General features: G+C 48.8%; 1 protein-coding gene and 1 non-coding gene across 3 annotated transcripts in view; both read right to left on the reverse strand.

Moving 5' to 3' along the window:
- The window catches only part of MYNN (myoneurin), a 31,123-nt gene extending 17,579 nt beyond the window's left edge, over nt 1–13,544 (reverse strand). For both annotated transcript variants that reach the window (XM_075340645.1, XM_075340646.1), the window contains exons 1-3: nt 13,515–13,544; nt 7,098–7,388; nt 1,176–1,918 (exon numbers count right to left, since the gene is read on the reverse strand). In XM_075340645.1, the coding sequence (XP_075196760.1) occupies nt 1,176–1,918; nt 7,098–7,363 (1,009 nt within the window). In that variant the 5' untranslated portion in view covers nt 7,364–7,388; nt 13,515–13,544. The remainder of the gene's footprint in view (nt 1–1,175; nt 1,919–7,097; nt 7,389–13,514) is intronic.
- A 259-nt stretch (nt 13,545–13,803) lies between these two features.
- Nucleotides 13,804–13,876, reverse strand: TRNAV-AAC (transfer RNA valine (anticodon AAC)). Its single transcript has one exon. It is a non-coding gene; the product is annotated as a tRNA-Val (tRNA).
- Nucleotides 13,877–25,588: the final 11,712 nt, after the last annotated feature.

Below are 25,588 nucleotides of genomic sequence, written 5' to 3' on the forward strand. Positions count from 1 at the left end.
AAAGGATTCACATACTCAGATGTCTACAGCGACGCTGGATGTGCGTCACTTTCGATTTGACCCCACCGACATCGCACCTGCGATGTCGTAGTGTGCAAAGTACCCCTAAAGCTCCCCATTAACCAAAATTTTCCTATATAACCTATAGCCAGTACTAAATTGGCGCTATCATGCTGATTCTATGCATACCTTTAGTTGTCAGCTAAAATGTCTAAATTTTCAAATACAAGTAAAATTTGTAAAATTAGCAGCTTTTTGAATGACAGCAGCTGCCGATCAGCTGATAGCTGGGATGGGTATTCATAGTGATTCCCGCCTCCAGCTTTTCCCTGTTATTTATGCTAATTGTATTATAGAATCATTTTACTAAGTGACGAAAAGGACCTGTGCTGATTTCATACCCATGTGACCAGAAGGGGCAGGGCCTCAGCCAATATAGCTAATATCAGGAAGCAACATTATTTTTCTGTTGGATGAGGCCCCGCCCCTTCTGGTCACATGGGCATGACATCAGCACTGGTCCTTCTAGTCAGTTAGTAAAACGATTCGATATTAGATTTGCTAACTAATAATAGCCTCAGATGACAGCAGCATTGGCACTCACACACGTAGTCTCTGTCCCTGCAATATGTTAGGGGCGAGAGGACGGGTGGTGTATGCAATGAGTGTAAGCAGGTTTGTAGAGGCAGCGACTGCTAAGCTTCAATGCATTTGTAACATGGCAGACAAGGCTACCAAGTTCATATCCGTGAATAAGAAGAAGCACAAATAGGATGACAACTAATATTTATAAACGCTCTGCTTATGTAAATGTCTCTGCCTCTACCCCATATTCAGGCAGGGAAGTGTTTGAGTATTGAGCCTAACTAGAGCAGCAGTTCAAAGCAGCTTCTAAAAGAGTATGAACTAGGCAGTTAAAGCAGCACTTACAGCAGGTTTAGTTGCTCTTTAAAGAATTATGGTTCAAGGAATTAGGTTCAGAATATTGATGTCCTATTCTTTGATCAGCAGTACCTACTTTGAGCACCCTCACCCATCAACTCTTTGACAGGACAGAGGGACTGCTGTCCACAAAGTAGCAGCTGTTTTGAGTATTGCATTATTCCATTTAACCAGCAAAACCTAGTAAAATAATTCTGGTGATTAGGGCCCCATAAGACAAATAATGGTCTTACCTGTATGGGTCCTTACATGAGTTTTTAGTTGGTTGCACTGAGTGAACGCTTTTCCACACAGATGACACACATAAGGTTTAACACCTTTGTGGATCCGCATGTGTCGCCGAAGACTGCTGGCTTCTGAGAAAACCTTCCCACAAATATTGCACGTTGGTTTATTCTTAAAGTATTTCTCATCCACGTCTTTCACTATACCTTCCAACTTGCACATGTTAGATGCACTTGTAATATCCGCCATACAGTGTTCCTTCAATGCACTGCTTGGTGGCGGCTTGACTTGCCTTTGCTTCAATGTAGCCGCAGCATTAGCTTCGGGGAGAAAACTCTCACAGTCCAGGGCAGCCATAAGTGGCAGTGAGCAATTATCCTTTTCCTGAGTGGGACGATCTTCTACAGATTCTCCGCGTTTATGGATAGGCAGGCAGGAGTCTGACGTAGAGTTCTGCTGCTCCGCCATCTTTTTGGGAGTTTTTTGGGTTGATGGTATTTTCCTTTTCCATTTTTTACTCCTTGCAGTTTTCCTATTTGTCAACTTCTTGGACCGGCAGATATTTTTTCTCTTCTCCGTTGTTGCCGTATATACTGGATATGTATTGGTGTCAGGACAGTCGTCAGCAGGAGGCAGCTCTGTACTACAGGATTTCTTCATCATAGCGCAGTCCAATTGAGTTCTACACGTCAAAATGACTTCTTCTAGCCTCAAATATTCTGCGGCAGTAAGGATTTCTTCTAAATGACACCTGTAGGAAAAAGTTAGTAAGATATTTTATGTAACTTGTGCAGGGATAGCATGGTAGGAAATAACAGTCATCCCATTGCTTCTAAGGAGACAGCAATTTCATATGAATATCATTCAACCTTATTTTACCTCCTCAGCTGTACTACAATGTTCTTATAAACGTCTCAGAGGCTGATCCATTAAGTCTGGAATGGTCTACGAAGGACTCACTGGAGTATGATGCGCCAAATTCAATGACGTGTACAACATGGATGAATTTGGCGCATCTTCTCAGAGGCATGTGTGCCGCCCCCCGCTCGGATCCGGAGTGGCTCAAGGGGTCTCCGGACCCGAGGCGGGATCGCACGGCCGCTCGAAAATACAAAGGGGGTGAAAGGGTGGATTGGATAGTGTAAAAATGGGATACCACCGCTGCTGTTGGGGGAGCGCCCGGGAGTGATGGGATGGCAGCTGGAGATGTTAACCCCTCCTTGGGCAGGGGAAGGTGTCCCGGGTCTCGGTGCTGGGCAGGCTGGGGGACCCGTTGGAGGCAAAGGGGCACAACATACTCACACAGTCCAGAGATGCTGACAAGGACACCGGGTAAACCAAAGTCCTGAATGTCCTGCGGCCTTAAGCCGAACACGCTGGGTCTGTGCCCTTTTGGCGTTGCTGGTTGGTCTGAAGCCTTATCCTTGGCACTGTGTGTAACTTGGTGGATCCCTTTCGCCTATGACTACTCGGTCCCGCTCACCAGCGTGGCTAGCAAGGTGAGCCTGCTCTCAGGGTTCACGCTTGGGATTTTCTGGACGATTTTGGGGAAGTCCTATCCCCCTTGTTGCGCTAGTACCCTGATTTTGGAGCGGGTGGAGAGTGGTTCATGAAGATTCCGTCCTCGTCTGGTGAATTACTGGGCTGTATAAAGCTACTTCCCTGCCTAGGGTCCGCCGTACCCCAGTCGTGCCCTGGCCCCTGCCCGATTGTAGCACAAGGTCGCCGAACTGCCCTCCGTGGCAGTACCGTGCCCCTTGCTACTACCCCCTGCGACCGGGGTTCCAGCTCCTTCTAGGCCAGGCCAACGTCTGGCACCTGGGACGGGTACAGGAGCCCAGCTCCGCAGCGTGACCTTTCCTGTCACTGCTCACTGACACTCTCTGACTACAACTGACACTTCTGGCCCTCCTTCTACCATCCCTCCATCTGGGCGACCCTATTCCCCTCAGGCTGCCCAAAGGGTGTTTGGTAGGTGGTGGTGCAGAGTGTTCCTCAGGATTTGTGTATACCTGTTCTTAGCAACACCAAAGGGACAGGACCCAATAACCAAGGAGGAGCGGGTACCATGCATAAGGGCAGACTGGCACAGTACCCTTGTGACGACCTGATAGGCCAGGGCGTCACACATGCGCCCCCGTGCAGCTCATTACTACAGCCAGGAACTGGAGTATCATTTTGGATAAGAAACACTGGCACATCTGTTGAATTTGATGCGCAACTCGGAGTTGTAAAAAAAAAAGTGCAGCTTTTTAAAGTATTTTATGACAGTTTTTTGGCAAAAACACTTTGATTAATAGGCCCAACATTGTCTCTAAAACAATAAAAGGCACAGTGCCCCAAGAAATCTCAGTGCTATTGGGTCAGTCATACTTTGGAAACCAAGCACATTAGATAGCAGTGGCTTCCCCTCTCCCGGGCCTGATGGTTGTGGCTTCATCTCTCCTGGCCCGATGGCTTTGGCTTCATCCCTCCTGGCCTGATGGTTGTGGCTTCATCTCTCCTGGCCTGATGGCTGTGGCTTCATCTCTCCTGGCCTGATGGCTGTGGCTTCATCTCTCCCTGCCTGATGGCTGTGGCTTCATCTCTCCCGGCCTGATGGCTGTGGCTTCATCTCTCCCGGCCTGATGGCTGTGGCTTCATCTCTCCCGGCCTGATGGCTGTGGCTTCATCTCTCCGGCCTGATGGCTGTGGCTTCATCTCTCCCGGCCTGATGGCTGTGGCTTCATCTCTCCTGGCCTGATGGCTGTGGCTTCATCTCTCCCGGCCTGATGGCTGTGGCTTCATCTCTCCCGGCCCTGATGGCTGTGGCTTCATCTCTCCTGGCCTGATGGCTGTGACTTCATCTCTCCTGGCCTGATGGCTGTGACTTCATCTTTCCTGGCCTGATGGCTGTGACTTCATCTCTCCCGGTCTGATGGCTGTGGCTTCATCTCTCTCGGCCTGATGGCTTTGGCTTCATCTCTCCTGGTCTCACATACACATGGATGCTTGGTTCAGCTAAGTGTGCAAGTGAAGAAAGGAGGAAGCTGCTTTCAGATGTCTACTACGCTAACTAATGTTCTAGAGAGCAAACGAGTCGACAGTTAAATTGCCACTGCCTTATCATTGTTTCCCGAAACACCTAGTTTGGGGGAGTCAGGAGGCCCCCCACACATTAGGCAGTACAGTACTTCCAGACAGAATTAGCAGATTCATCCCATGTACATCTAATGTGTTCTGTCACAGCTTCACCTGCTTCTGCCTTATCTTATATCCCACAAGCAGCAGGAGTAGTAATAGTAAAACCTTTTTCTATGTGTTTATTTATTATTTAAAGCAGATCGGTCACTAGATTTAACAATATAAACTATATACAATATTAGAGATCTCTTAGACCTGATGAAGCTGATGTATTTACTTTAAAAATCCATGTCAGATTGGCTGCATAGTCCAGCTATGATGAAGAGCATTAAGGGTGCTTTACACGCTGCGACATCGCTACCGATATATCGTCGGGGGTCACGTCGTTAGTGACACACATCCGGCGCCGGGTTAGCGACATCACAGCGTGTGACACCAAGGAGCGACGATCAACGATCGCAAAATCGTTCAAAAATGGTGATCGTTGACACGTCGCTCCTTTCCTTAATATCGCTGCTGCCACACATACGATGTTATTCGTCATTCCTGCGGAATCACACATCGCTATGTGTGACACCGCAGGAACGACGAACATCTCCTTACCTGCGTCCACCGGCAATGCGTAAGGAAGGAGGTGGGCGGGATGTTACGTCCCGCTCATCTCTCGCCCCTCCGCTTCTATTGGCCGGCCGCTTAGTGACGCCGCAGTGACGTCGCTATGACGCCGAACGCACCATCGCTTCAGGGAGGGATTGTTCGGCTTTCACAGCGACGTCACTGACAAGGTATGTGCATGTGACGCTGCCGTAGCGATAATGTTCGCTACGGCAGCGAGCACCAAATGTCGTACGAACGACGGGGGTGGGTGCTATCGCGCTCGACATCGCTAGCGATGTCGCAGCGTGTAAAGCACCTTTTACTGTAGAAGGAAATATCTTGTAAGACAAAGTGTGTTCAGTCTCCGCTCACCCAGTCTGACTGACAGCTGTAGCTTGTTCTGAGCAGTGTAAGGTCTCGGCAAGGAGGAGGGACAGTGACAATAAGGCCAGGTGGATGAAGATTTAGTAACGCAGGCTTTACACGAGACGATATATCGTGCGATATGTCGTCGGGGTCACGGTTTTCGTGACGCACATCCGGCATAGCGCACGTCGTTGTCTCGTGTGACGCAGTATCGCTCACAAATCGTGAGTGTCGTTAACTTTCATAATATCGTTTATTGTCATGGGTGCAGGTTGTTCATCGTTTCCGTGGCATCACACGTTGCTCCGTGTGACACCACAGGAACGATGAACACAGCGTACCTGCGTCCCACGGCACCTGCCGGCTTAATGGAAGGAAGGAGGTGGGCAGGATGTTTACATCCCGCTCATCTCCGCCCCTCCGCTTCTATTGGCCGGGTGCCGCTGTGACGCCGAACGTCCCTCCCACTTCAGGAAGTGGACGTTCGTCGCCCACACCGAGGTCGTCCGGAAGGTAAGTACGTGTGATGGGGATTAAACGAGTTTGTGCGCCACGGGCAACGATTTGCCCGTGACACAAAAACGACGGGGGCGGGTATGATCGCTCGTGCTATCACACAATAGATCGACTCGTGTAAAGCAGGCATTAAAAGTTCATAAAGGATTATACAGCCAATCGGATATGGATTTGTCTAAAGGCCCCGTTACACGCAACAACATAGCTAATGAGATGTCGCTGGGGTCACGGAATTCGTGGCGCACATCTGGCCTTGTTAGCGACGTAGTTGCGTGTGACACTTACGAGCGACCGCTAACGATCCCAAATACTCACCAAATCGTTGATTGTTGACAGTTCGTTCATTTTCAAAATATCGTTGCTCATTCTGGGCGCAGGTTGTTAGTCGTTCCTGAGGCAGCACACATCGCTACGTGTGACACCCCAGGAACAAGGAACTACACCGTACCTGCGTCCTCCGGCAACGAGGTGGGAGTGTCGTTCATGTGGCTGCTCTCCGCCCCTCTGCTTCTATTAGTGGCCCACTGTGTGACATCGCTGTGACGCCGCACGAACCCCCCCTTAAAAAAAGAGGTTGTTTGCCAACCACAGCGATATTGTCAGGAAGGTAATATGGTGTGACGCGTACCGGCAAAATTGTTCTCCATAGGCAGCGATTTGCCCGTGACGCACAAACGACGGGGGCGGGTGCTATCGCTAGCGATGTCGCTGCGTGTAAAGCAGCCTTAAAGGCCCCTTTACACACTGAGACTTTCTAGCGATCCCACCAGCGATCCCAACCTGGCCGGGATCGCTACAAAGTCTCTGGTGAGCTGTCTAACAGGCAGGTGGCCAGGTGGCCAACGACGCAACAGCGATCCGGACCTGCAGAACGACCTAGCTAGTCATTGGGGACGTTGTAAAGCAGCTTTTTGAAAGGGAAGTCGCTAACGAAGTCGCTGTAAAGTCCCCTTTACACACTAAAACTTTGCTGCACAGCGGGAAACAAAGGACCAAAGAATGGTCCTGAACGATTTGTAGCGATCAGTAACTTCACAGCAGGGACCAGGTCGCTGATGTGTTTCACACACTGCAATGTCGCTGGGGAGGTCGCTATAACGTCACAAAACCGGTGACGTTACAGCGATGTCGTTTGCGATGTAGCAGTGTGTAAAGCCACCTTAAGATCTGTTTTGTAACGTATGAAGTTTATATTGTGAAATCTACTGCCAGATCTGCTTAATCCTCACAGAAGTAATGTCTGGTGGAGGATTTTTGATATAAAAAAACCCCTTCCAACAACATCGCATTGTAAATTTTATAGGTAAGGTAAAAGACAAGCATCTCACCTGTCCACATGAAGGTCACCGCTATAAATAAAATCCAGCATTGTCTGGAAAGCAGCTGCTGTCACTTGCTTCTGGTCAAGGAGAATGTTACAGTCCATGGTGTCCTTGAAAAGGGCAGTGAAATACTCACTGAAAGAAGCCAACACATTCCTATGGGCTTTGTACTGGAAGTCACCGATCACAATGGTGCAGTCACACAGGAAGCCGGCCTCTCGCTGTCTCATTAACATGTCTGACAGCCGTATACAGTGCTCAGCACGGGCCATGTTGGCGAGGCCTGGGAAGTCTTACCTGGAAGAGAAGATCACAATGAGCACACACCAGTACAAAGTATTACTCCTCAATATAAAAAAGGTCAAAATGGCAACACGAGTACATGGTGCAAAAACCCCATCACCGAAGCGGAATCAGTGCAATAAAACAAGGTTGTCATGGCTCCATGTCAGCCAAGTTCTGCAGAGACGCTGCATTAGGGACCCACCATCGGCACCTGTGTGAGACTTTGGGGACCTTCCCTTTCTCAAGCCATGCGACTGGCAATGGATCTTTTACATCATGTACTTATTTGTCATTTTTGAACTTTTTCTACTCAAAGAAGTGATGAGGAAAAATACTTTGTACCAGTGTTTATAGCTGGAGTGTGTATGACGCCTTAGAGAGATGATTAAAGAGGTTGTCCATTACTTTTACATTGATGATCTATCCTTAGGTTAGGTCATGTCTGACTGACTGGGGTCCGACACCCCCCACCCCCGCTGATCAGTTGTGCTCGGTGTTCTCGGGGTCAGTTCTGGACCTGCCTCGTCTCCTGATAGCCGCCACAGCCAGATACTGCAGAGCCGCCACCCATTCAAATCAATAGGAGGCAGATGTGCAGTACCAGGCCGTGATCAGAAGATGACGCAGCTCCAGAACTGAGGATTTCCGCCACCCCTACTGTCACCGCCGGCACTGAGAGCAGCTGATCAGCGGGGGTGCGGGGTGTCGGACTCCGGCCGATCAGACATTGATCACCTACCCGAAGAATAGGCCACCACTGTAAAAGTAGCTGACAACCCCTATAAGGCTGTGTGCACCATTCAGGATTCGCTGCAGATTTTCTGTTAAAAAACCCCAGTGTTGGCCAGAAAAATGCCGCATAAAATGAGCGTGGATTTCTGTGCAATTTTACTCCATATTTTTCCTATTCACTTGAGAGGGTGAAAGATGCAGATATGAAAAACAAAATGCTGAAAAGGAAAAAAATAGGCATGTGTGCAGATTTCAGAGATCTCATTCACCGCTGGGACAGGAAAATGTGGGGAGGTTTTTTTCATGGCAAAAACAAGCAGAAAAAATGTGGCAAAAATACAACATGTGAAGAAGATCTTACTGTACATATTTTAATAAGGTATTTTTAGACATTTCTATAGGTGCACACATACATGAGAACACAATGGACTGAGGTTAGGCTCTGATCACACCAACACCATCAATGCACCGAGGTTAGGCTCTGATCACACTGACAGCATCAATGCACCGAGGTTAGGCTCCGATCACACTGACAGCATCAATGCACCGAGGTTAGGCTCTGATCACACCAACACCGTCAATGCACCGAGGTTAGGCTCTGATCACACTGACACCATCAATGCACCGAGGTTAGGCTCTGATCACACTGACAGCATCAATGCACCGAGGTTAGGCTCTGATCACACTGACAGCATCAATGCACCGAGGTTAGGCTCTGATCACACTGACACCATCAATGCACCGAGGTTAGGCTCTGATCACACGGACACCATCAAGGCACCGAGGTTAGGCTCTGATCACACTGACACCATCAATGCACTGAGGTTAGGCTCTGATCACACTGACACCATCAATGCACCGAGGTTAGGCTCCGATCACACCAACACCATCAATGCACCGAGGTTAGGCTCCGATCACACCAACACCATCAATGCACCGAGGTTAGGCTCTGATCACACCAACACCATCAATGCACCGAGGTTAGGCTCTGATCACACTGACACCATCAATGCACTGAGGTTAGGCTCTGATCACACTGACACCATCAATGCACCGAGGTTAGGCTCTGATCACACGGACACCATCAAGGCACCGAGGTTAGGCTCTGATCACACTGACACCATCAATGCACTGAGGTTAGGCTCTGATCACACTGACACCATCAATGCACCGAGGTTAGGCTCCGATCACACTGACACCATCAATGCACTGAGGTTAGGCTCTGATCACACTGACACCATCAATGCACCGAGGTTAGGCTCTGATCACACTGACACCATCAATGCACCGAGGTTAGGCTCTGATCACACTGACAGCATCAATGCACCGAGGTTAGGCTCTGATCACACTGACACCATCAATGCACCGAGGTTAGGCTCTGATCACACTGACAGCATCAATGCACCGAGGTTAGGCTCTGATCACACTGACAGCATCAATGCACCGAGGTTAGGCTCTGATCACACTGACACCATCAATGCACCGAGGTTAGGCTCTGATCACACCAACACCATCAATGCACCGAGGTTAGGCTCTGATCACACCAACACCATCAATGCACCGAGGTTAGGCTCTGATCACACTGACAGCATCAATGCACCGAGGTTAGGCTCTGATCACACTGACACCATCAATGCACCGAGGTTAGGCTCCGATCACACTGACACCATCAATGCACTGAGGTTAGGCTCTGATCACACTGACACCATCAATGCACTGAGGTTAGGCTCCGATCACACTGACACCATCAATGCACCGAGGTTAGGCTCCGATCACACTGACACCATCAATGCACTGAGGTTAGGCTCTGATCACACTGACACCATCAATGCACCGAGGTTAGGCTCTGATCACACTGACACCATCAATGCACCGAGGTTAGGCTCTGATCACACTGACAGCATCAATGCACCGAGGTTAGGCTCTGATCACACTGACACCATCAATGCACCGAGGTTAGGCTCTGATCACACTGACACCATCAATGCACCGAGGTTAGGCTCTGATCACACTGACAGCATCAATGCACCGAGGTTAGGCTCTGATCACACTGACAGCATCAATGCACCGAGGTTAGGCTCTGATCACACTGACACCATCAATGCACCGAGGTTAGGCTCTGATCACACCAACACCATCAATGCACCGAGGTTAGGCTCTGATCACACTGACAGCATCAATGCACCGAGGTTAGGCTCTGATCACACTGACACCATCAATGCACCGAGGTTAGGCTCCGATCACACTGACACCATCAATGCACTGAGGTTAGGCTCTGATCACACTGACACCATCAATGCACTGAGGTTAGGCTCCGATCACACTGACACCATCAATGCACCGAGGTTAGGCTCCGATCACACTGACACCATCAATGCACTGAGGTTAGGCTCCGATCACACTGACACCATCAATGCACTGAGGTTAGGTTCTGATCACACTGACACCATCAATGCACTGAGGTTAGGCTCTGATCACACTGACACCATCAATGCACCGAGGTTTGGCTCTGTTCACATTGACACAATCAGCTCTATTTTTTCCAGACCCATGTGATCCTATTCCTACATTTCTATAAGATACATAATTCTGCTAAGTTGGTTTTTCATACCCGGCCCAATAACGCTACAGATAAAACCTCTGTCAAGGACTATGGAAAGCACCAGGGATGGAGCAGCACCTCCGCTGCGATCAGGGGGCCGACAAGCCATCATTTAGGGCAAAAAAGTGGAGAACATTATCTCCATTCCTCGGGAGTAAAGATTATTTTATTATGTGTACAGTGAAGCTGAAGGAAAGGAAAATCCCAGAAATCCCCTTTAATGTACAGGAGGGATGTGGCATTATCACCTGTGACACCTGAGGACAACCTGTAACAGCAGGAGACCACCGCTCCACTGACATCTGCAGGGACCAGCGCTCCGCTCACATCTGCAGGGACCAGCACTCTGCTCACATCTGCAGGGACCAGTGCTTCGCTTACATCTGTGGGGACCAGCGCTCCGCTCACATCTGCGGGGACCACTACTCACATCTGTGGGGACCAGCGCTCCGCTCACATCTGTAGGGACCAGCGCTCCGCTCACATCTGTGGGAACCAGCGCTCCGCTCACATCTGTAGGGACCAATGCTCCGCTCACATCTGCGGGGACCAGCGCTCTGCTCACATCTGCGGGGACCAGCGCTCCGCTCACATCTGCGGGGACCAGCGCTCTGCTCACATCTGCGGGGACCAGCGCTCCGCTCACATCTGCGGGGACCAGCGCTCCGCTCACATCTGCGGGGACCAGCGCTCCGCTCACATCTGTAGGGACCAGCGCTCCGCTCACATCTGCGGGAACTAGCGCTCCGCTCACATCTGTAGGGACCAATGCTCCGCTCACATCTGCGGGGACCAGCGCTCTGCTCACATCTGCGGGGACCAGCGCTCCGCTCACATCTGCGGGGACCAGCGCTCCGCTCACATCTGCGGGGACCAGCGCTCCGCTCACATCTGTGGGGACCAGCGCTCCGCTCACATCTGCGGGGACCAGCGCTCCGCTCACATCTGCGGGGACCAGCGCTCCGCTCACATCTGTGGGGACCAGCGCTCCGCTCACATCTGCGGGGACCAGCGCTCCGCTCACATCTGCGGGGACCAGCGCTCCGCTCACATCTGCGGGGACCAGCGCTCCGCTCACATCTGTGGGAACCAGCGCTCCGCTCACATCTGCGGGGACCAGCGCTCCGCTCACATCTGCGGGGACCACTACTCACATCTGTAGGGACCAGCGCTCCGCTCACATCTGTAGGGACCAGCGCTCTGCTCACATCTGCGGGGACCAGCGCTCTGCTCACATCTGCGGGGACCAGCGCTCTGCTCACATCTGCGGGGACCAGCGCTCCGCTCACATCTGCGGGGACCAGCGCTCCGCTCACATCTGTAGGGACCAGCGCTCCGCTCACATCTGCGGGAACTAGCGCTCCGCTCACATCTGCGGGGACCAGCGCTCCGCTCACATCTGCGGGGACCAGCGCTCCGCTCACATCTGTGGGGACCAGCGCTCCGCTCACATCTGCGGGGACCAGCGCTCGGCTCACATCTGTGGGGACCAGCGCTCCGCTCACATCTGCGGGGACCAGCGCTCCGCTCACATCTGCGGGGACCAGCGCTCCGCTCACATCTGTGGGAACCAGCGCTCCGCTCACATCTGCGGGGACCAGCGCTCCGCTCACATCTGTGGGGACCAGCGCTCCGCTCACATCTGCGGGGACCAGCGCTCCGCTCACATCTGTGGGAACCAGCGCTCCGCTCACATCTGCGGGGACCAGCGCTCCGCTCACATCTGTGGGGACCAGCGCTCCGCTCACATCTGTGGGGACCAGCGCTTTGCTCACATCTACGGGGACCAGTGCTCCGCTCACATCTGTGGGGACCAGCGCTTCGCTCACATCTGTGGGGACCAGCGCTCCGCTCACATCTGCGGGGACCAGCGCTCCGCTGACATCTGCAGGGACCAGCGCTCCGCTGACATCTGCAGGGACCAGCGCTCCGCTCACATCTGTGGGGACCAGCGCTCCGCTCACATCTGTGGGGACCAGCGCTCCGCTCACATCTGCGGGGACCAGCGCTCCGCTCACATCTGCGGGGACCAGCGCTCCGCTCACATCTGTGGGGACCAGCGCTCCGCTGACATCTGCAGGGACCAGCGCTCCGCTCACATCTGTGGGGACCAGCGCTCCGCTCACATCTGTGGGGACCAGCGCTCCGCTCACATCTGCGGGGACCAGCGCTCCGCTCACATCTGTAGGGACCAGCGCTCCGCTCACATCTGTGGGAACTAGCGCTCCGCTCACATCTGCGGGGACCAGCGCTCCGCTCACATCTGTAGGGACCAGCGCTCCGCTCACATCTGCGGGGACCAGCGCTCCGCTCACATCTGTGGGGACCAGCGCTCCGCTCACATCTGTAGGGACCACTACTCACATCTGTGGGGACCAGCGCTCCGCTCACATCTGTAGGGACCACTACTCACATCTGTGGGGACCAGCGCTCCGCTCACATCTGTTGGGACCAGTGCTTCGCTCACATCTGTGGGGACCAGTGCTCCGCTCACATCTGTAGGGACCAGCGCTCCGCTCACATCTGTGGGGACCACTACTCACATCTGGCTGACAGCTGAGCTGTCTCTAGTCGTCCCATAGAAGTGAATAGAGCGGTGGTCTCTATTCACACAGGGATCTTCATCATCTCTAAATGTAAATAGTGGCAGATTCCATTCTGGAGCATTTTCAGCTAATACACCACATCGCCCCAAACATCAGATCGTGTGCGACCTCTGAGCGATCAGAGGCGCTGTCAGCAGAGCGCAGTATACGCGTCCCCGCGGCCAGGAGAACCCCCACCATCCGCGCCGCTCATCTCACCAGTCAGCCATTGTTGTAGCCGGAACGACGTCACCGAGTGACGTCACTCGGGAGCAGATGACACTGGCAGAGTGGTGTGGTGTGCTGTAGTGCCTGGAGCGGGATCTCTGCTGCGCGCAGATCGTAAGGGCACGTGACCGGCATCACAAACACCAGCGCATGTGAACACTTACCGCAATATGTAGTAATGTAAGGGTTAAACACCGGAGATAGCGCCTGGAAATAAAACGCTAGTTGGGATGAAATTTACTATGAAAAAAGAAATAAAATAAGGAAGAGGATAAAAATGTGTTTCCGCCCGGTTTCGAACCGGGGACCTTTCGCGTGTTAGGCGAACGTGATAACCACTACACTACGGAAACCTTCATACACAGTGCTGGGTAAATAAGGTATATCCCTCTGCAGAACAGTACACGCTCCAACTGTACGCATATTTACCATATGACAATTATATACAGTGTCTCTGGAAAACTGTATATACTGTATGTATTATGCACAACCCTGTAATGATAGACACCTTTCTGGAATGCAGTACAGCAGCTAGAAAGCATAGTGGCGCTTATTCACACACTAATAACATTGGTGACAGTTTGCCTTTAACCCCTTCACTACCCTGCCATTTTCCGTTTTAGCGTTTTCATTTTTTCCTCCTTTTCTTCCAAGAGCCATAACTTCTTTAATTTACTGATAATCTTGCCACATGACGGCTTGTTATTTTGCGGCATTCACTTTACCATGTAGTGTACTGTAAAACGGGAAAGAAATTCCAAGTGCGGCGAGATTGCAAAAAACATTTTTTGAGGGGGGTGGATTTTTTTTATTTACCATGTTCACTATATAGTAAATCCGACCTGGCGTTAGGATTCCCCAAGTCAGAACGAGTGCGTGGATATGAAACATGTGTAGCTTTTTTTAATGTAAGAGGTGAAAAAAAATCAGAAATTTGTAAAAAAAATAAAAATAAAATAAATAAATAAAGATTTGCTTTTAGTGCGATTTTTCCGAGACCCGTATTTTTTTTATATTTTTCAGGATCTGAGGCTGTGTGCTCTGAGCTGACATTTTTATTGATACCATTTTTTGGTGCAGATATGATGTTTTTATCGCCTCTTATTGTATTTTATTGTAATGTTACGGTGGCAAAAACCCCTTAATTCTGGCATTTTGATTTTTTTTCCCATTACGCTGTTTACCGATCAGATTAATTTATGTTATACCGTGTTTTTCCAAAAATAAGACACTGTCTTATATTCCCCCCCCCCCCCCCCCCCCCCCAAAAGCACTAGGGCTAATTTTTGTAGGAGGTCTTATTCTTGGAGAAACATGGTTGGGGGGTAAGTTTATCCCCCACCTCCCAGGAGACTCATACTCACCAGACCCGGACGTCTGCATGGCTCTCAGGTCCTCCTGTGATCTCTGGTGGGTGCTGCACACACACCTGACACAAAGACACACACACACACACACACACAGCAGATCACACACACACACACACACACACACACACACACAGCAGATCACACACACACACACACACACAGCAGATCACACACACACAGCAGATCGCACACACACAGCAGATCACACACACACAGCAGATCACACACACACAGCAGATCGCACACGCACACATTACATCCAGCGCAACTGGCAGCAGGGAATAATGGAAGGAAGTCCCGTGTGCAGCCGCAGGTCCTTGCGCTCCACCGCACTGCCTCTCAGGATTCTGCCCGTGAGGAGATCGGTGTCGCTGGATGTGGTGATTATGTATGCGATCTGATGTGTGTGCGATCAAATGTCTGCGTGTGATCCGAGGTTTGTGTGTGCGATCTGATTGTGTGTGTGATCTGTTGTGAGATCTGGTGTGTGTGTGAGATATGATTGTGTCTGTGAGAGCTGATGTGTGTGGGGGTGCGGTCACTGCAGGTTCTATGCTCGGTGTCTGGGGAGTGTGATTGCCGGGTGCCCGCTGTCTATAATGAAAGTGTCCTGCAGTATCTGTAGAATTTTTAGCTGCACGGACACTTCATTATTGATCTGCGACTAGGGCTTATTTTGGGGGGGCTTATATTTAAGCCTTGCTCCGAAAATGCTGAAAATCCCCGCTAGGGTTTATTTTTGGGGGAGGTCTTATTTTCGGAAAAACACGGTATTTTGAGAGATTGGACATTTCTGAACGCAGTTATACCAAATATGGGTATTTTTTGCTTTATGAAGGGGGAGTCATTTGAACTTTTGTGGGGTTTATTCACTAGTCCCCTCAGAAGACTTCAAACTACAATCGTCTGCTCATTTCTGCTATACAGAGTAGTGCATCAGTAATGCTGTGTATAGCAGAAATCACAATCTCCTGAACACCGGCTCACAGAGGTCATCAGCTGACCCCCGGCTGACATGACAACCCATCGGCACATTGTATAGAATAAGTGGTCGAACAATCACAGTATTAAAGGGGGCTTTACACGCTACGATATCGTTAATGTTTTATGGTTGGGGTCACGTTGTTAGTGACGCACATCCGGCGTCATTAACGATATCGCAGCGTGTGACACTGACCAGCGACCTTAAGCGACCTCAAAAATGGTGAAAATCGTTCACCATGGAGAGGTCGTCCCAAACTCAAAAATCGGTAGGGGTTGTTTATCCAGGTGGTTCATCGCTCATGCGGCAGCACACATCGCTATGTGTGACACCGCATGAGCGAGGAACGTCTCCTTACCTGCCGCCGGCCCCAATGAGGAAGGAAGGAGGTGGGCGGGATGTTACGTCCTGCTCATCTCCGCCCCTCCGCTTTGATTGGCCGGCCGCTTAGTGACGTTGCGGTGACGTCGCTGTGATGCCGAACGTCCCTCCCCCTTGAGGGAGGGATTGTTCGGCAGTCACAGCGCCGCCGCCGACCAGGTAAGTGCGTGTGACGCTGCCGTAGCGATAATGTTCGCTACGGCAGCGATCACAAACAATCGCATGCGCGACGGGGGCGGGTACTTACATGCTCGCTATCGCTACAAATTGTTAGCGATATTGCTACCATGTAAAGCCCCCTTAAGTCCCTTAAGAGAACTGAAAAATAATGTGATACAAATACAAAAGTTTATAAGGAATCTGTCACCGCCAAACTGTAAATTCAGCATTTAACCCCTTGACCTCTGGGCAATTTTCAGTTTTTCCGTTTTTGTTTTTTGCTCCCCTTCTGAGAGCCGTAACTTTTTTATTTTTCTGTCAATCTTATTTTTTGCGGGACGAATTGTATATTTAAATAAAACCATAAGTTTAACCATATAGTATACTGGAAAATGGCAAAAAATTCCAAGTGCGGAAAAATTGCAAAAAAAGTGTGATTGCATGATTGTTTTTGGGATATTTTATTCACCATGTTCACTATATGGTAAAACTGATGTGTCATTGTGATGCCTCAGGTCAGTACGTGTTTGTAGACACCAAACATGTATAGGTTTACTGTTATCTAAGGGGTGAAAAAAAAACACATTTGTCGCACTTTTTGTGCCTTTTTTAAAAACCGTAGCATACTCATTTTTCGGGATCTATGGCTCAGTGAAGGCTTATTTTTTGCGTCTCGAGCTGACATTTGTAACGGTACTAATTTGCGCAGATACTACATTTTAATCGCCTGTTATTGTACTTTGCGCAAAATTTGTCATGACCAAAAAATGTAATTTTGGCGTTTGGAAATTTTTTGGCGCTACGCCGTTTATCGATCAAATTAATTGATTTTATGTTTTGATAGATCGGGCATTTCTGAACGCGGCGATACCAAATATGTGTATATTTTTTTTATTTTTTTAACCCTTTAATTTTCAATGGGGGGGGCAAGTTGAACTTTTAGATTTTTTTTTCAATTTTTTAAAACTTTTTTTTTTTACTTTTTTTTGTCCCCCTAGGGGACTATAAGGATCAGCAGTCTGATCGCTTGTTCATTTCTGTAGATTACAGCTGCATTGCTCTAATTTGCAGAAAAGCTGCTCTCCTCTTAGGGGTACTTCTCACATAGCGAGATCGCTAGCGAGATCGCTACTGAGTCACAGTTTTTGTGACGTACCAGTGACCTCATTAGCGATTTCGCTGTCTGTGACACTAAGCAGCGACATGGCCCCTGCTGTGAAATCGCTGATTGTTACACACTCCTCTGGTTTTTTTTTTGCTCGTTGCTTTCCCGCTGTGAAGAACACATCGCTGTGTTTGACAGCGAGAGAGCAACGATCTGAATGTGCAGGGAGCAGGGAGCCGGCATCTGGAAGCTGCGGACGCTGGTAACCAAGGTACACATCGGGTAACTAAGCAAAGCGCTTTGCTTGGTTACCCGATATTTACCTTGGTTACTAGTGTACGCCGCTCTCAGGCTGCCAGTGCTGGCTCCCTGCACTCGTAGCCAGAGTACACATCGGGTAACTAAGCAAAGCGCTTTGCTTAGTAACCCGATGTGTACCCTGGCTACGAGTGCAGGGAGCCAGCGCTAAGCGGTGTGTGCTGGTAACCAGGGTAACTATCGGGTAACCAAGCAAATCATTTTGCTTAGTTACCCAATATCTACCTTGGTTACCAAGCGCAGCATCGTTTCCACGAGTCGCTGCTGGCTTGTCACTGGCCACTGGTGAGATCTGCCTGATTGACAGCTCACCAGCAACCATGTAGCGACGCACCACCGATCCTGACCAGGTCATATCGTGGTTGGAATAACTGGTATGTTGTTTAGTGAGATGTTACCCTTAGAGACAGCGCTCTGCTGGAAGTAAGAGGAAGTGACTCATAATAGCAACAGGAGTCATCACATGACCCTGAGCTACCGTGGCAACTATCGGCTCCCCGTTATCACGTCACGTGACTTCCAATGGAGCCGGGTGAGTGCTTTTCGTGGAGGGCTGTACTCCACACTCACATTTTGACAGCAAGGTGCAAGGGGTTAACAGGCTCGAGTGGATAGCGAATCCACTCGTGCCCGATAGCCACACATCAGCTGTTCAAATAAGCTGACATGTGCAGAACTCACCGCCAGCTCACCGCAGCAGCTGGCAGTGAATATACCGACATGATGCAAAACGTACCCAGTACGTCCAATGTCGGTAAAAAATTAAATAGGGGATCTATCAAAATATAAAATTATTTTAAGCTCTTCACAATATATAACGTATATTTAGTTGATATGTCATGTCCCTTGCTTTGATGCGGGCTTGCACGCCAAGCAGAGATCTTTCCCCACACATGACAGCTCATTTGATCAGCCGTCATGTGCCTTCAACAGCCGCGATCTGTTATCCAGTTAAATACCACTTGTCAATCTTTGACAGCGAAATAGACCAATCCCTGTCGGGGAGTGCATCGTTCCCATCGGCGCATATGTAACTTCATTGCGGGACGCCGCAAAAAAAATACACATATTTGTTATCGCTGAGTTCAGAAATATCCCATCTATCAAAATATAGAATAAACTAGCTGTAGTACCCGGTGTTGCCCAGGATAGTAACTAAGTGTTTCTTTCCCACTCCTCCACTCACTGTCTGTCTCTGTCTGTATTTCTGTCTGTCTCTCACTATCTGTCTGCCTCTTTCCTTGTCTGCCTCTTTCCCTGTCTGTCTCGGTCCCTGTCTGTCTCGGTCCCTGTCTGTCTCGGTCCCTGTCTGTCTCGGTCCCTGTCTGTCTCGGTCCCTGTCTGTCTCGGTCCAAGTCTGTCTCGGTCCATGTCTGTCTCGGTCCATGTCTGTCTCGGTCCATGTCTGTCTGTATGTCTCTTTCCCTGTCTGCCTCTTTCTGTCTGTCTCTTTCCCTGTCTGCATCTTTCTCTGTCTGCTCTTTATCTGTCTGTCTCTCTGTCTCTTTCCCTGTTTATCTGTCTTTGTCTGCCTCTTTCCCTGTCTGCCTCTGTTTAGTTCCCTGTCTGACACTCTGTCTTTTTACCTGTCAGTCTCTTTCCCTGTCTCTCTGTCTCTTTCCCTGTCTGCCGCTGTCTTTCTCTGTCTGTCTATCTCTTTCCGTCAGCCTCTTTCCCTGTCTGCCTGTCGCTTTCCCTGTCTGCCTCTGTCTGTCTCTGTATCTTTCCCTCTCTGTCTCTTTCCCTGGCTCTCTCTTTCCCTGTCTGCTTCTGTCTTTCTGTCTCTTTCCCTGTCTGTCTCTTTCCCTGTTTGCCTCTTTCCCTGTCTGCCTCTTTGTCTCTTTCCCTGGTTGCCTCGGTCTGTCTCTTTCCCTGTCTGCCTCTTTCTCTGTCTGCCTGTGACTATGTCTGTCTGTCTCTCAGTTTGTCTCTCTCTCTATCTGTCTCTCCACCAACATAATACTACCTCACACATAAGCTGTCTTATAATAAGAATGTCCTTCGTTACCTATAGCAACCAATCAGAGCTCCTATTAATGACCTGTAGCTCCCAGCTCCATTGACTTTAATGGAAGCAAGTTTTTTGACAAATAACAATAAAGCGCAGGGTTAAAATTCCCCCTCAAAACATAGTCTATGGCGGGCTTTGCACACTACGACATCGCAGGTGCGATGTCGGTGGGGTCAAATTGAAAGTGACGCACATCCGGCATCGCATGCGACATCGTAGTGTGGAAAGCCTAGATGATACGATTTACGAGCGCAAAATCGTCGTAATCGTATCATCGGTGCAGCGTCGACGTAATCCATAATTACGCTGACGCGACGGTCCGATGTTGTTCCTCGCTCCTGCGGCAGCACACATCGCTGTGTGTGAAGTCGCAGGAGCGAGGAACATCTCCTACCGGCGTCACCGCGGCTTCCGTAGGATATGCGGAAGGAAGGAGGTTGGCAGGATGTTTACATCCTGCTCATCTCCGCCCCTCCACCGCTATTGGCCGCCTGCCGTGTGACGTGTGACGTCACTATGACGCCGCACGACCCGCCCCCTTAGGAAGGAGGCGGGTCGCTGGCCACAGACGGTCGCAGGGCAGGTGAGTGCATGTGAAGCTGGCGTAGCGATCATGTTCGCTACGCCAGCTATCACACAATATCGTACCTGCGACGGGGGCGGGGACTTTCGCGTGCGACATCGCAGCATCGGCTTGCGATGTCGCAACGTGCAAAGCCCGCCTATGACATTCCCTGAGTCACATGAGGTGTGTGCAAAATTTCGTGATTGTACATGCGACGGTGCAGATTCCTTTAGCAGTCATATACACACACACACACATATATATATACATACCTACACTCAGCTATATATATTAGATTAATCCGATCAGTAAACAGCATAATGAAAAAAAACAAATTATGTTTTTTGGCAGCTGAAATATTGCAATAAAATGCAATAAGAGGTGATCAAAATATTGTATCTACACCAAAATATTATCAGTAAAAACAACAGCTCAAGGTTCAAAAAATAAGACATCTCACAGCCCCAGATCCTGAAAAACGAGTGATGGAAAATGGCGACAAAAGTGACATTTGTTTTGGACAAATTTCCAATTTTTTTTTACCAATTAAATACAAAAGGAAACTATACGTTTGGTATCTACGCTCTTGTACTGACCTAGAAAATCATATTGTCTGGTCAGTTTTGCCATATAGTGAACATGGTAAATAAAAAAACAACAAAAACTGAAACTGTTGTGGAATTGCACGTTTTTTTTTGCAATGTCACAGCTCTTGGAATTTCCCCCCCGTTTTCCAGTACAATATATGGTAAAATGAATGGTATCTTTTAAAAGTTCAACTCATCCTGCAAAAAGAAAACAATAATACATTGTATTGTCTATATTGTCAGAAAAAAAAACAAAAAAAGCATTCTTCCTAGGCTGAAGTCCAGTAGACGCACACCAGTGTCAGGTGCTCAGCTCCCATTTCAGGGCATGGTGCCCCACAGAATTGGGGGGAGATAAACATGGCTATTCCCTAATTGTTGGCCAGTTCAATTAGACTGCATAATTGTCCTCCAAATGATGCAGTCAAGTACACCACTGGGAGCTGATGCAACCTGTAAACAGCAGGCATTCAACAAGTTAGCATACAAAAAGGAGCACCTGACAGCAATGGCTCTTGTCTTTTGACTTAAGGGTACTTCTCACATAGCGAAATCGCTGCTGAGTCACAGGTTTTGTGACGTACCAGTGACCTCATCAGCGATCTCGCTGTGTGTGACACTAAGCAGCGACTTGGCCCCTGCTGTGAAATCGCTGATCGTTACACACTCTTCTGGTTCATTTTTTGCTCATTGGTCTCCCGCTGTGCAGCACAAATCGACGTGCTTGACGGCAGGAAACCAACGAGCACCGACTCTGTGTAAGCAGCGTACGCTGGTAACCAGGATAAATATCGGGTAACTAAGCAAGGTGCTTTGCTTGGTTACCTGATATTTACCCTGCTTACCAGGGTACACCGCTTAGCGCTGGCTCCCTGCACACATAGCCAGGGTACACATTGGGTTACTAAGCAAAGCGCTTTGCTTAGCTACCCGATATTTACCCTGGTTACCAGTGTACACCGCTTAGCACTGTCTCCCTGCACACGTAACCAGGGTAAATGTCAGGTAACTAAGCAAAGCGCTTTGCTTAGTAACCCGATGTGTACCCTGGCTACGTGTGCATAGTTTCTGGTGTGGGGTGATCCACCAGGATAGCTGAGGCTGGAAGCACGGTCATTATTTTACTAAGAGCAAACACAGGGATTGAGGTCTTGTCCTAGTAGTGGACAACCTGTTTAAATCCCGACAATACCTGCCAAAAATGTATATCCTGTGTGAAAGTGCCAGGGGAAAACCCCGCAGATTTAGGATTTATGAAGGGAATGCCACCCTCTTTTGGATGAGGGTGAAAAAATTAGGTGGGAATTGGTGATCCTACTAGGGTTACCACCTCTACATAGGTGGGCTTCTTCTCCACCAGCATCCCACTCTTCAAGTCCCTTTGTGCCAGAGCTACCACAGTATACTGTGTGTAAGGCTGGGGTCACATGAGCGTATTAAATTGGGTCACGTTTTCATCCAGAAAAGTGGGACACTTTTTTTCTCACTTGTGCTGTACATATGCAATCAGTTTTTTTTCACAGAAACTACAGTCATGGCCAAAAGTTTTGCGAATGCTATAAATATTAATTTTTCCAAAGTCTACTGCTTAAGTTTTTCTAATGGCAATTTGCATATACTCCAGAATGTCATAAAGAGTGAACAGCTTAACAGCAATTACTTGCAAAGTCAATATTGGCTAAGAAAATGAACTTTAACCCCCAAAACACATTTCAACATCATTGCATTCCTGCCTTAAAAGGAGCAGATAACATTGTTTTAGTGATTGTGCCATTAACACAGGTGTGGGTGTTGATGAGGACAGGGCTGGCGATCAATCAGTCATGATTAAGTAAGAATGACACCACTGGACACTTTAAAAGGAGGCTGGTGCTTGGTATCCTTGTTTCTCTTCAGTTAACCATGGTTATCTCTAAAAAAACCCGTGCAGCCATCATTGCTCTGCACAAAAATGGCCTAAGGCTATGTGTCCACGAGAGAATGTAGCTGCGGATTTTTCTGCATCAAAATCCGCAGCTTTCTCGCAAAATCTTTGAAAAGGTGCGGATTTGATGCAGATTTTTTTTTTCCCCAATTTTAAAGCCAAAATCCGGATGAAAATCCGCAACAATAATTGACATGTTGCAGATTTTTCCGGATCAAAATCCGCACAAAATCCGCTGCGGAAAAATCCGCAGCGTGGGCACAGCATTTCCAAAATGCCATAGAAATGGCTGGGAAGTGCCTGAGCTGCAGATTTTCGGGAAATCCGCGGCTTTTCCGCGAGAAATCCATGGCAAAATCCGCGCATTTTCCGCAGCGTGGACACATAGCCTAACAGGGAAGAGTATCGCAGCTACACAGATTGCACCTCAGTCAACAATCTATCGCATCATCAAGAACTTCAAGGAGAGAGCTTCCATTGTTGCCAAAAAGGCTTCAGGGCGCCCAAAAAGGACCAGCAAATGCCAGGACCGTATTTTAAAACTGTTTCAGCTGCGGGATTGGACTACCAGCAGTGCCGAGCTAGCTCAGCAATGGCAGCAGGCTGGTGTGAGTGCTTCTGCACGCACTGTGAGGCGGAGACTGCTTGAGCAAGGCCTGGTTTCAAGGAGGGCAGCAAAGAAGCCACTTCTCTCCAGAAAAAACATCAGGGACCGACTGATATTCTGCAAAAGGTACAGGGAGTGGACTGCTGAGGACTGGGGTAAAGTCATTTTCTCAGATGAATTCCCTTTTCGATTGTTTGGGACATCTGGAAAACAGCTTATTAGGAGAAGAAGAGGTGAGCGCTACCACCAGTCTTGTCTCATGCCAACTGTTAAGCATCCTGAAACGATTCATGTGTGGGGTTGCTTCTCAGCCAAGGGAATCGGCTCACTCACAGTCTTGCCTGAAAACACAGCCATGAATAAAGAATGGTACAAGAATGTCCTCCAAGAGCAACTTCTCCCAACTGTCCAAGAGCAGTTTGGCGCCCAACAATGCCTTTTCCAGCATGATGGAGCACCTTGCCATAAAGCAAAGGTGATCACTAAATGGCTCATGGAACAAAACATAGAGATTTTAAGTCCATGGCCTGGAAACTCCCCAGATCTTAATCCCGTTGAGAACTTGTGGGTAATCATCAAGAGACGGGTGGACAAACAAAAACCAACAAATTCTGGCAAAATGCAAGCATTGCTTATGCAAGAATGGACAGCTATCAGTCAGGATTTGATCCAGAAGTTGATTGAGAGCATGCCAGGGAGAATTGCAGAGGTCCTGAAGAAGAAGGGTCAACACTGCAAATATTGACTTGCTGCATTAACTCATTCTGTCAATATAACCTTTTGGTACTCATAATATGATTGCAATTATATTTCTGTATGTGATGTAAACATCAGACAAACAAAAACCAGAGGGCAACAGATCATGTGAAAATATAATTTTGGTGTCATTCTCAAAACTTTTGGCCATGACTGTATTATTCATTTACAGTTTTTAACAGGACCATTTACAGTGTTCTATGCTATAGAATAGCAATGTATCTGTGAAAAATGGATGTCAATAAGATGGTCCGTGTGCCATCCGTTTTTTTTCTTGCACCCATTGATTTGTATTGGCGAGTCTTGCATGATTTCGGCATTCATTCGCAGCATGCTGCAACTTTTTTCTCTTCCAGAATCTGGATGGAAAAAAAAAGTGACCACTTGCTCTAACTCATTGACTAACAATGGTCTGAGTGAATTTAACTTGTCTGAATACGCTTGTGTGAGCGAGGCCTAAAAGAGTGGCCTCCTTAAGTCACTAATTGGGCAACTGCTGAGAAAGGGTGACCGCAGGATTCAATGTAGTGAAATCCTGTTCGTAGTCCAGTATGACAAGAGGGATGGAAATGGAATCACCTCCACCAGTATACTAGGAGCCACTACACAGATGAGCAAACCTGAAGTTCGGTGTTCATACTTAACACAGACTTTACCAAAAACACAGAGTTTGGGTGCTTTACATATGCTGACCACTTGAGTGAGCATCGCTGGGCTCGGGTATGCTCGGTACTCAGCCCGCTGCAAGCTACTTGCAGTGTTTGAACATCTCACACTGGGGGTAATAACAGTGTGATCGAATGTAGTGTGTACAAAAAACAAAAATTGAAAAACCCCATCCACCCTCTGGAAATGCTGTGTTTATGTCTGGCTGCATGTGGGCGCAAACCCGATCTGCCCAATTAGTGACTTTCATTGGGGTTCAGGTCAAGTCCAAGTCCCAAACCGAACTTAATCTAAAGTCCGGCTTACCTCGTCGAACTAAACTTGCACAGATTCGCGTATCTCTACAGGTACATCTTTATACACAGCTGTTAACAAAAGGATTCACCAAACTCAATAGGCGATCTGACTGCTGACCTTGCTCCCTTCCACTATGACCTGCACACATTCCTTAGGCACTTGAATACAAAAAACAGGGTCAGAGTCTGTTTATTGTGGCTAATATGCATGTACTATTTCCTGAAAAGAGTAAGTATTAAAGGGAACCTGTCACCAGATTTGGTGACTATAAGGCTGAGGCCACCACCAGTGAGCCCTTATATACAGCATTCCAGAATACTGTATATAACAGCCCAGG

This window comes from Anomaloglossus baeobatrachus, chromosome 3 (assembly GCF_048569485.1).
Source record: "Anomaloglossus baeobatrachus isolate aAnoBae1 chromosome 3, aAnoBae1.hap1, whole genome shotgun sequence".
In the NCBI taxonomy this organism is placed as follows: Eukaryota; Metazoa; Chordata; class Amphibia; order Anura; family Aromobatidae; genus Anomaloglossus; species Anomaloglossus baeobatrachus.